At 33.3% G+C, this 12,474-nt stretch overlaps 1 protein-coding gene across 5 annotated transcripts in view; it reads right to left on the minus strand.

The window, feature by feature from the left end:
- LOC109070621 (cAMP-specific 3',5'-cyclic phosphodiesterase 4D-like) overlaps positions 1–12,474 on the minus strand; it is a 73,290-nt gene that overhangs the window by 13,187 nt on the left and 47,629 nt on the right. For 4 of the 5 annotated variants that reach the window (XM_042734574.1, XM_042734575.1, XM_042734578.1 and 1 more), the window contains 2 exons: positions 819–995; positions 366–402 (listed from right to left, as the gene is read on the minus strand). In XM_042734574.1, coding sequence (XP_042590508.1) covers positions 366–402; positions 819–995 — 214 coding nt within the window. Of the gene's footprint in view, positions 1–365; positions 403–818; positions 996–3,621; positions 3,741–12,474 lie in introns of those variants that run through there. The other variant, XM_042734577.1, reaches the window with a different exon arrangement.

Consider the following 12,474-nt stretch of genomic DNA (forward strand, 5'->3'; position numbering starts at 1 on the left):
CTTTAATTTGGTTTAATTTTTTTTCTGTATGAATCCACATTTTTGATCAAATAAAGTAAGTCAATGATTCAGTATATTATTCATAAAGATGTTTCTGAATCAATCAGCAGTTTGAACAAATTCAATATATCATATGTCAATTTATTATATATATATATATATATATATATATATATATATATATATATATATATATATATTACAACCCATTCATTCCCATTTAAAACCCATTAACCTCATAACATTATATATGCCATTCTAATAGCAATGCAGATGTCTATTCAATGATTTGCTCATTTAACACAATAATGACTTTATCATTTAAGGGGTAATATTTAAGATTACCAAATTAATAACTAACTGACCTGAGCAAATGGCGTTACAATCATGTCCTCCCCATGACTGCAAAAGAGAAGTCAACAATCATGATCAAATTACTAATTTAACAAGATAGCAATATTGAATTTATTTTCTTAAAGCAATTTAATTTTTATTTTTTTTTTGTAAATGATTGACTGGTACATATGTAATATTTCTCTCTTATGCTGAAACAACTTTTCACTTTGGTGGCCAAATCCCTCTTACTTTTTAACCCCTTTCTTCCAATCACAGAATAAATAATTTCCGTCAATTAATCACTTATGAATTAAAATGTGACGCTTTAGTTTTCATAAAGGTATAAATAAATGTACTGCTCTCAAGAGTGACATGCTGAAAGATGAAAATAATAATTAAGTGGGAAACCAGAAAATCCATTGAGACAGTCCAGTGACTAAGTACTATGACATATTTTGCTTTAGTGCATGTTGAAAGCTCACAGCTCGCTGGCTGTCGAGGAGTTTCTGGACATCGTCTTGGGCGACAGGTCGAAATCCGAGTCTGAGCGGTAAAGGAAAGACTCTCGTCTCTGGCTGTTGGCCTGGAGAACCAGTCCTGAGCTCGGACTGGGGTCCAATGGACTGCGCCCGATTGACAACCCATTTTCCACATCGAAACTGCAACAGAAAGAGGTGACAGGAAGTTAATTATGTGAGGGAAAAAGAAGAAAATACCAGACATTTGATTAAAGGAATACTGAAAATGGCAACATACAATTGAAGCATAGCCATTCTGCCAAGAGAAAAAGACAGAATTATGTTAATTTGTAATATATTCTAAATGAATACAGGACTCCACAATAATGGCTAAAAAAGTAATCATGATTATTTTACTCAAAAAAAAAAAACAAAAAAAAAAAACGTTTTAATCTTTTTAAAAGTATTAATCACGATTATTGTCATTTTAATTTGTTTTTAACGTGTCATCAGAATTACTGAATTTTCACAACTCGCATGGTTACCTCAACGATTGAGTTGCAGCAAAAAGTGTAGACGACCATGTGAAAGAAAACAGACTTGCTGTATTACACTTATTTCAAAAGAATATGTCAACGTAAAATCGCTGAAGTTCAACTTCAATGTTTGTCTGTGTTTTCAGCTCATTATTGCTTTTTCCTTAATATAGATGTGTGTGGTTGCCAGCTTGGGATGATTAAGTAAACCAGAAAACTGGGGGATTTAAATTCATAAATCTGGCAACTGCAAAAAGCTTGTTACCAATGCAAGATAATGTAAATGCAAAATTAAAATGAAACTTTTTCAACATAAATAAGCAGTGGGCAAATATTGCATATGATAATGCATAATAAATCAAGTAGAGCAGAAATCGTCATCTTTATAATAAAATTGTATCATTGTGCAGCCATAGTTTCATTCATGATTGCCAGTAAATGAAGACCTCTGGCCCACAAGCTGTTAACACAAAAAGAAGAGAAACAGGCCTTCATTTGTAGGACTGTATGTAGGTCTGAATTCAAGAACTCTCTGCTCTGATTAGGACTGACTTGAAGAGAAAGTGAGCCAGGACTGCTTTTGGTTTATTTATATCTGTGGTGAAGGCTAAGCGGTTGAGGGTCTATTTTTAGTTTCTCAGGTAAAATGTTGCTTCTCTCCATTCAGAAATCATAACGTGACTGGGATGTGAAAAAGCAGAATGACTTATTATATTTTGATAGAGTTAATAATTCTGAATCCACATTGACTTTAAAGCATGTGCATCTGTATTGATGAATGAGCTGTATCTCACACACTGTTCGTGCAATTTTGTCTTTCTCTTTTTTAGTTTACTTCACGTCTTTACAGAATTACACATTTTTTTCAAAAGATTTAAAGTAAAGTTTGAATATTATTCTAGGAAAAACATCCATTTTATCTCTTCAAGTTAACGTTCCTCTTGATGTTTTGGATGGACTCTATGCAGCTGGGCTTCACAAAGGCATTTATGAGAAGTGGTGAACTGTCACTGAGACACAGATGTTATCATGAAAGAACACTGTCCCTGAAACAACAGGCAGCTTCTTTGACAATAAAGGCCAAACACGACCTCATTCTTTCTTTTATGTTTTTTTTTTTTTTTTTTTTTTTTTTTGCCCTGGTGGATCCCACAGCCTGACTTAGGCACTTTAGAGACTGGAACCAAGATGAAAAAAATGTGCCACAGGAAAAAACAAAACAAAAACAAAGAGTCATAAAGTGCTGGCTTGGGTGGTGCCTGTACAGATGACCCTTCAGAAAGGAAACACTTACTCTCTATAATCTCTAAATCATATGCAAAGTCTTGATTCAGAATTATGACGCAATCTCTGAATCAGACGCAAACCCTAGAATTGGAAATATGACGCAACTCTGAATCAGATGCAAACCCTTGAATTGGAAATATGACGCAACTCTGAATCAGATGCAAACCCTTGAATCAGAAATATGACACAAACTCTGAATGCAAACCCTTGAATCATAAATATGATGCAAACTCTGAATCAGATGCAAACTCTGTATGAATCTATTAACTGAATGTGGCAATTTGAGCTGATTCTGGAATTCTGGATTTTTTTGTATTCAATAAGTTTAAACCATGCTATTTAAATTATCTCACATCAAATAATTTTGATATTGAAGTCATTGCTTCATTTTATCACCAGCAAAATCATCATGTGCATTCTATGCTGCATATGCTGAAGCCATAATTCAATTATTTTATGATATTACATTAGACTCATTAGACCCATTACTCAGTAGAACTGTGCAAATCTTGGTAAACTGTTAAACTCTGAGCACAAGATAAATTCAAGATGTCTGGAAATAATATAGTATTTATTATTGTGTATAAACATCTAATAAATATATTGAAATGTTTGTTTATATTAGCTAATAATCAAAGGAAATGTTTCAGACATGTAGTCAATGCTCTGTTTTCCAGACTAAAGCACACAGATATCAAAAATATGTCTTGTCAACATGCATATATCATCAGAGTAACAGCCAGTCTCATGTCAAGCAGGTAAATTATTTATGTGGTTTTGGGGAAAGAATATTTATAATAACGCATAAAATACAGAGAACAATGTCAGAATATAGTACAATTACGGAACCTTTTTTTTTTTTACCTCAGAATTCAGTATTGTGTACCAAGATCCATATATTTCCACAGAGAGGGAAGAGCAAAGTACAAAATACGAGTTCTGAAGAGCAGTCTGACAAAATGCCTGAGTTTGTATAATGTGGCAAATGTCAACAATGAACTTACCAAAGTACGTGCTTTTCAGCAGATCTTGGTTGAGTTCGCAAGCAGACTGTCATTCTAACTCTCAAGACTTTGTAAAAGCCTGGACACAAATCCAATAACAACCTTACCATATAAATATTTCCCAAAGAATAAAAAGATGTATTTCTTACATTTGATTAACCAGTTTCTTTTAAAGACCTTGAATTATTTAAATCCAGAGACTAAAAACTAAATGCATTAGCTTAATATAGTGTTTTTACCATAAACACATCCAGTCCTTTCTCTTTCTCTCATATTCTGACCGCACACACACACACACACACACACACACACACACACACACACACACACACACACACACACACACACACACACACACAACAGACAAGTCGCAGCATGCTAAAGCTGACAGATTTGTAGAATACCTCAGAAACGCACGTCAGATAGCTTCATGATCAGACATGCTTTACAGTACAGAAAAAATAAGAAACTGCACTTTGCAAAAAGAAAATAAATCCTATTTTTAAAAGTATTACATTTTTTTTCATTGTAACATTATTTTCACTACAATTGCATACACATTTTTCATGCAAATTCCCTAAATATAACTATACATTAAAAAAATTACACACAAATTATAATATAAACTGCCATATTTCTAAAACAGAATCTTCATTTTTGCAAAATGGTGCACGTTTTAATTTTTAGTATTATTTATTTTGGTTTTAAAGAACAGGCAGATTCACAGGTAATACATTATGAGTATCATCCAGGGTAAAGAGTTAGATTAGCTTAGTGAGGGTGATTAGTACACAGTCACAAGTAAAATGTTAGTACACACTGTTTACTCAAGGTATAAAACAAACTGCTTGTACAAATACTGTACGTGGACGTAAGGAAAATGAAGCAATATGTAGAGATGATTCTCAGTTATCCAAGTCGTCATCAATGTAAGTTATTCCAGTGAAGTACAGTAGGTAGACATCCAAAACGTCACTTCTACCGCCGCTCGTACCGCCGCCGCGGCGTCTGCAAAGTGCATTTGCAGCTTTTGACCGCTGAGTGGCGCTTTAATCACAAGTTTTCAAACAAGCGCATCAAAGCACATTTTCGCAAATAGACGTCAGTTTTGCCTCGCTGATGTGTTACATTTGACGGCTGCAGTCAGGGAAAATGAAAGAAAAACACTATAGTTAAAAATATTTAATATTCACAGATGATTTGTTGGTAATTATGATGAAGTTATGTGCATTTCTTAGAACGAATTCAAGCAGGATAAATGTCAAGCCTGTGCCTGAGCCTGTGCTTATATTTTCTCTAAGCTACACAGTATTACACCATATTTTAGATTTGACACATTTAATAGGTGTGCAGTATTATTTATATAATATGAATTATGTGTTATATTATTCAAAATAAATTGTGGTTTACTTTGCATCAGAGCATTAAAAGTGGTAGCCTATTTTAGTGAGCTAGGCTACATGGATTTATATGCAAAATGTCAATATTCTCATATATTAGGCCTATATTTTAATTTATATTTTAAAATTCCTTTAATAAAACAACATGGATTTTTGTTATTCGTCAACTGTCCTTTATTTTGACAGACAACTTCTTGGGAAAATATATTTGTCTGTAAGAAATTGTTGCTTGTTTTATAAATTATTTTCTTTTAGTAAAAAGTGAGGCACTGTATAATTTCGTTCCCATTATTTAGGCCTGACTAAAACAAGAAACGAATAAATTAAACCTGCACGATTTAGCTAAATCATTGAAATTCTAAAGAATGGACGGATTAATAAAAACGTCCTCACGATTAAACTCAAGTTCTCTCATTATAATCACCAAACTGCAAATGATGTAAAAAAAAAAAAAAAAAGAGCTTCATTAATAGACAACTTTCAGTGATTTTAAAGGGAGCCGCCGTTACTTGCTTACATAGAATTTAAGTAAAAAAAAAAAAAAAAATTGCAGCCGCATTTAAATGCAGGTGTGTAAAATGTCTGCGTGCAAGATTTGCGCGGCGCGAGTGATGCTGAGTGCATGCGCAGCATTTATTCTTATTTGTTTTATCTTCACTACAAATCTTGTTTGGTTTTATTTTGGATAATTGCATGTAAAAAAATAATTTACGTTGTAATGCATATGCAAAAATGTGAATAACTATTCATATTTAAGTGTTTGTGCGAAAATTATTAATGCGCATGCAGGACAGGGAGGCGCCCTCAAGATCACTTGAATTTTTTCCTGATAATGAATTAACTTAAAATTGTGGTGTCTCACATACATGAGAAATATATCTACAGAAAGCTTGAAATGTCTTTTAAACGAATCAATTCAGAACGAAAGCATTGTGTAATCTGTGAAGGTTGTATGTCTCTTTAAAGGCGCCGTTCATGTGGAGAGAGGCAGCACTGTGAATTTCATCTTGCAGCCGACAAGAAAACATTTGTTTATTAATAAATAATTAAAATGTCTCCTTTTTTTACAATTATTGGGCTACTTCTGCCTGTGCTTTGGGGCAAACTTAATGCATGTGCTTGAGCGCGAAATATATTAAGGCTCATTATGGATTATATATGTAAATGTAATATAATCCTGCGATTAGTTGAATAATGACAAATGAACGGCTAGTAACTAGAAAAATCTTACATGGGAGGCAGACCTATTAAATAGCCTCTAGACATCTCTGTTAAAGTTTTTAAAGCATTTTATACGCGTTTGCATAAATTCTTCTTTCAGAACGGTCTGTAATGGAGAGATGCCTTAACACTGATTTTTCCTCTGAAACACAAAAACGAAAATTTAAATAAAATTGATTTTTTTTTTTGTTTTTTTTGAGAATTTCTCTGCAGATATTGTTGCTTCTGGTTTGTGCATTGTAAATAGGCTAAAAAAAAAAAAAAATTATTTAATTAATAATAATAATAATGTCTCCAAAAAGTGGTTTTTTTGTCATATCTGTAACGCATGTGTATTCCCAAATCTAAAAAAGCCTATAAAACATCATAGACGGATCATACTGATGTCTGGACTGGTCTGGATGTCTTTTGCGAATTTATTTATTTATTTTTATTGAGTTAAGGCAACTTCCTCTGAAGTTATAATAACTAATAAACTATATTGCTATACATTAGTCAACATTTGAAGTGGATCAAAACCTTTCTTCAAAGTTGCCCTAAAACCAATATGACAAGTCCTATCTAAACCTGTTCTGCAAGTTTGATACCCTCATAAGACACTGTGCATATGAAAGACCAAGAGATTCACACTTTTATCTCGACCCCCACAAGCTATACAGAGCTACCCCCAGCCCCCTCCAGCTGAACTGAATTCGGTCTGTTTTTTGTCTGTGAGGAACAGTGTGTTCTCATGTTACTGGGCTGAAACATGCCTGCACTCACAGCAGCCTTACTCTTTTTTTATTCATTATTTTCCCGCAGCCCATATTGTTGTTTTCACAAGACCATAATAATAACAAATTATCAATTGATAATTAATCATTATTTTACGAAAATCATTGTTATTTGTGAACGTAGCGTTTGCGGAAGGCTTTAAGACCAAGCGGAGTCCTCCATCAGCTGCTCCCGCTTCACAGCGCACGTGACTCGCGCTAACTGCGCCCAGCTTCAAAGTCCGCAAATTTTGATTTAACTAAATCAGTTTGAGCGAATACAACTTACTGATCATGAGCCCAACATTTAGCAAGACAGAAAAACATTCAGTCTACCTGAAGGAAGATGTATTTCATTGTAAGTTAATGCTGTTAATTAAATGGAGAGTTAAAGAAAGAGAGAGAGAGAGAGAGAGAGAGAGAGAGAGAGAGAGAAAAATAAAAAAGAAAAAAACCGTGTTGGCTATTCCTAAACTTGGAGCTAATTATTGAAGTACAAATCCAAACACCAGAAGCAAACTCTCAGTGTTCTTTCATTGAAAAGGATGCATTTTATTTATTCACAGGCTATATGGTTGAAATAATTTTTAGTTCAAAACTTTAAGTGCCATTGTTTAAAAAAATGCTTTACTGGCTAACGCAGCGGTTTCTCAACCTGCGGCCCACGGGCCGCATGCGGCCTGCCACGAATTCAAATGAGGCCCACCATGCTGAACACAATTTAAAAAAATAACTTTCAGTTTTACAATTCATTTTAGTTTTTACATTCATTTAAAAATGTACTAAAAAAATATAAGCTTATAGCCTAATGTTTATATGTAAAATTCTTTTGTTTTTCATATATTATTTTCAGACATGAGCAGACCTACGTTCCGCATTTTATGAACACATACAAGCGCGCACTTTGGCAGAATTCAATTCAAATAGTCATCAACAGCCATTAGTTCGGTAAAATTGAGCATCAGAATTGACAAATTTGTTTTTAAGGGAGTAAAAAGAAGTGTAGAAATGCCAGCAAATGAACACATACAAACAAGAATAGTCACAGTATCAGCAGTGAAGGAGAGTGCTGGATTTTCGGTTTGCGCCGTAACTCACTTGAAGAAGTTCAGGCAAATAGAAAACACCCATACTACGCAGCAATCATCCTTAATTGCAGAAATGTGGCAAAACATCTCTGGAGAGAACCTCATATTATTAAATTCGAAAGTGCTTTCCATATTTGGATCAACATAGGCTACATTTGTGAACGCACATTTTCTGCAATGTCGCGCGTCAAGTCATGCTCCCGTGCGCGTCTTACAGACTGCAACTTACAATCGCAACTTCATTGTGCTGTTACTCCTTTCGAGCCGAATTTCACAAAATTGGTCAGCTCCCGACAGCATCAGGTGTTTTATTTATGGGGAGTAGAATTATTAATTTATTTCAATGAATGTAATCGATTAAATATCATAATATTTAGGCTATAATATTATAAATCAGGTTGGTTTGTATTGATAACGTAATATGTAAATGATATGCGTGCGGCCGCGAGACTTGCATTAGCACCATAGTGCGGCCCGTTGGAAAAAAAGGTTGAGAACCACTGGGCTAACGTTTCATAGCCCTTCAGTTGTTATGCTTTAAGATCCCATAACATTTGTAATTTCACAGTATTTTCACCTCCTAAATCACTAACCTTTAAAGTCACAATTCTATAATGGTCAAATTTACTCAGGCCGATGGCACTTTTAATTACATTATGTTTTTTTTTTGTTTTTTTTTTTTTTTTTTTTTTTTTTAGAATAATTGTAGCTTAAATAAATAGGTGAAGCAAAACAAATAAGACAAATATTTGGATCGTCCCTTATTTTTTCACTTATTTTCTACAAGAATAAACATGATAACATATTATTAATTCATAGAAATAATTTAAGCAATTAAAACCTGATAACATATTATTAATTCATAGAAATAATTTAAGCATTTAAAACCTTTTTTTAAAAACTTGAACTTCAATACTATTAAACTGACTTTAAAATCTCAATGAGTTTATAAGTTATAAAGGGTAAAATGTCACAGTGCATGTTAAATAGCCTAAATTAACTTGTGTTAACAATATAATTAGAACTAACAATATAATTCGATTTTTTTTTTTAAATGAACAATTCCTGTATAAAATGGGACAGCAACCTTTATATCAAACATTTTTAAATCGTCCGCTGAGCAACGCGCGAGGCAGGTTGAGCGTGAATGTGCTGCACAAAGTCATTTTCAGATGCAATGAAAAAAAAAAATTTTAATTAAAAACCCTGGATAGCCTAGATTAGGCCCAGACTCTGTTCCTAAGTATATAATAATTATAATTACCCCACAGTAACAAATTTTAACCGATTAATCACCTACTTTCGTTTGCTGCATGTTATTTTATTTATTTATTTATTTATTTATTTTTTAAAACAGGCTAAAAAATAAATTAAGTTTGTGAGAGGAAAAAATATATAAGTATATATATAAGAATATATAAGTCATGTATAAGTTGCATTTTATTACATTCAGAAATAATAACGGCTGGCCTAATAATGTTATAATGTGCCAACAGGATATTTTTAGTTCTCTTCACTTTACAACCAAATCCTTTAAATTTAAACAAATTTATCAGAACAGAACAATAATTATAAATATATAATTCTAATGGATAAATAAAATTGCAGTATATAATAATATAGGCTTAGCTATAAACAAACAAAAAAAATATATAAATGAATAATAATATAAAGCGAACCATAAGGTAAGGTTGGGCTCTCATTCGGGAGAAATCCAAACGTTTCCATATTCGTGATGTTGCCTATTTCAAGCTTAACTATTATTCATTAGGAAAAATAGGCTTTGTAGTTCACGCATGTTTCAGTATCGACGGGGAAAAAAATAAAAATCATAATTAACAAAAAATATGCCAAAGTGGACCGCTGCTTGCGCCAAATGGCACGGGTGAACGGCTACTGTTTCCAATGAATGTGCGCGAGGCACCAGCGCGATCAAACATCTGAAACAGAAAATTCAAAATTTTTGGTCACACACAGTAAAGGTATAATTCAAAAATGCAAAGTGTTAGCAGTTTGAAAAATCAAGAATAATAACAGAATGAATCATAATTATTGCTAAATGCTGGACCGTTCTCATTTCTATCTGCAAATGGAACCTGAAGGATTTTTTTTTTTAAACCAAGAATGAACCGAAATGAAAACATTTAGCTTTTTATCCGTATATATAGGCCTTATATTTAATGACTGTTTAATAACAATAGCAAGCATAAGATCCTTTGTGTAAAGGTCTTCTTTTAATTTTTGATGAGTAGACTGTAGCCTAAGACTATCCTACATTTTGAAATTAACTCACTGTACATTTTTTAATGGTTTTTTAAAGATGGTACAATGTTATATCATAATGTTATTGTTGTTTTTACCTCCTCCTTTTATCTCATTTTACAATTACATTCAGTTCGCAATCCGTCCCTTTGCGCCACCTGGTGGTAGTTTCGCGAAGGATTTTAACACTTGACTGACTTGAAGTTAACGCCGCGGCCCTGCGGCGGCGGTACGCGCGGCGGTATTACTCATTTTGGTTGTCTACCATCTGTACATGTTTCATAATTCAACACTCATTGTTAATGTCATTAAATGTGAATCTTAATGCAGGGGAGAAACTAATTTAGTTCAACAGATTTAGGGAATTTGAAGTTAGCAAGCAGAATGTGGAATTGTAGTTCAAATTTTAATTTTTAACTGAATGAAATTCAAACAAATTTTTTTTTGTAATTTAATTATATACTACATGCTTAACATTTTGTGTGTCTGCATAAAAATATGATGTATTGAATATTTACATTTGAAATATTTTATAAATATTCAAAGTTCATTCTAAAATGGATTCTGAAAAATTCATTGTTTTCAACAGACAATAAGAACCATAATTATAAGATCAATTGAGAATAATTTTCATATTATTTTTCATGCCTGTATTACATTAGTGTGTATGTGTGTATGAAAAACTATGTGCTTAACATTGAGTGTGCATGAAAATATTGTTTTGAATATTTACATTATAGAAATGTGTCTAATTTTATAAATTATGATTTTATAAATATTCAAAGTTGATTCTAAATTTCAAGACTACATTATAAATGCCATTGCACATTGTAAAATGTAGTAACAAAGAAGCTGATGATTCTCAAGCTGATGATTTTAAACACTTTCAAAGTCATTACTGTGTTTCTGCCTGCTTATGTGTGACTCTGAGCAGGCAAACACGAGGCACTGGAGACAGCCAGTCCCACCAGGAGCTCATGTTATGAGAGAGATCTGGGATGGTGGGATCAATAACCTCTTGGTGTGAAGAGCACGATGAGAGGTCTGCAGTAATAAAGGACAGTTCTTCTCCCTCGTTCACCTGAACATCAGCTGTATTCCAGAGCTCTGACTCTAGTGTCTCTGATTAGGAATCAGTCTTTATTTGGAACATTGCTTCGATCGTGACAGGACAGGACACATCGCTTACTGAGCAGAGCCAATTAAAGTGCACAGTGGCTAGTCATAAAGACTCAGTGCATGATGGGCCTAGAGCAGCTCTGCGGAGATGGACGAACCCCGATCAGAGGAGCAGATGTGGCTTAAATCTAAATGTTCCAATAAATGAATAATTCAAGGATGACCACTGCAACTTCCTGCTCAAATTAGGTAATAATCACCCCAAAATAACATAAAAACTGCAGCCACTTGTCATGTGTGTATCAAGTGGGCCACAAAAGCAGATAAAGGAACATTTCACCCAAATTTTCTCACCCGAATGTAGTTCTAAACCCATATAAACCTGGGTTTTTATAGTTAATCAAAATTAAAACCATGAACAAATGGTAATTAAAAAATTAGACGATTGTTAAATTGTTAATCATGATTATTTTGCGCAACAAATACAATCACAATGATTGTCATTTTATAATTTTCACTTTTTATTGGAATTATTGCACTTTCACATAACACTCGCATGGTTGGCTCGCAGATTTAGCAAGCAAACGAAAACAGACTGGCTTCATTACACATTTATTTGAGCAGAATACCTCAATAGAGAACGCTAAATGCTAAAACTTACAGGTTTTCAACTCATCAGTGCTTTTTCGAAATGTGCAGGTTGCCAGGTTTGGCAGAAATGTATCAATTTATGAAGAGGCTCTGATTGGGGAATTTACACTCTGAAATCTGGCAACCGGAGCCATGAAAGCTTGTGGCAGCTTGTTACCAATGCAAGATCACAAAAATAACGAACTAAAAATAAAAACTTTCAAAATAAATTACCAGCAGGCAAATATTACAGACGATTATGCTTGTCATATATAAATTGAAATAAAAATATAAATATGGGGTGCCTCAGGGCTCAGTTCTTGGACCACTTCTCTTCTCTGTCTACATGGCATCATTAGGTTCTGTCATTCAGAAACATGG

This window comes from Cyprinus carpio, chromosome B11 (genome assembly GCF_018340385.1).
Source record: "Cyprinus carpio isolate SPL01 chromosome B11, ASM1834038v1, whole genome shotgun sequence".
Classification (NCBI taxonomy): Eukaryota; Metazoa; Chordata; class Actinopteri; order Cypriniformes; family Cyprinidae; genus Cyprinus; species Cyprinus carpio.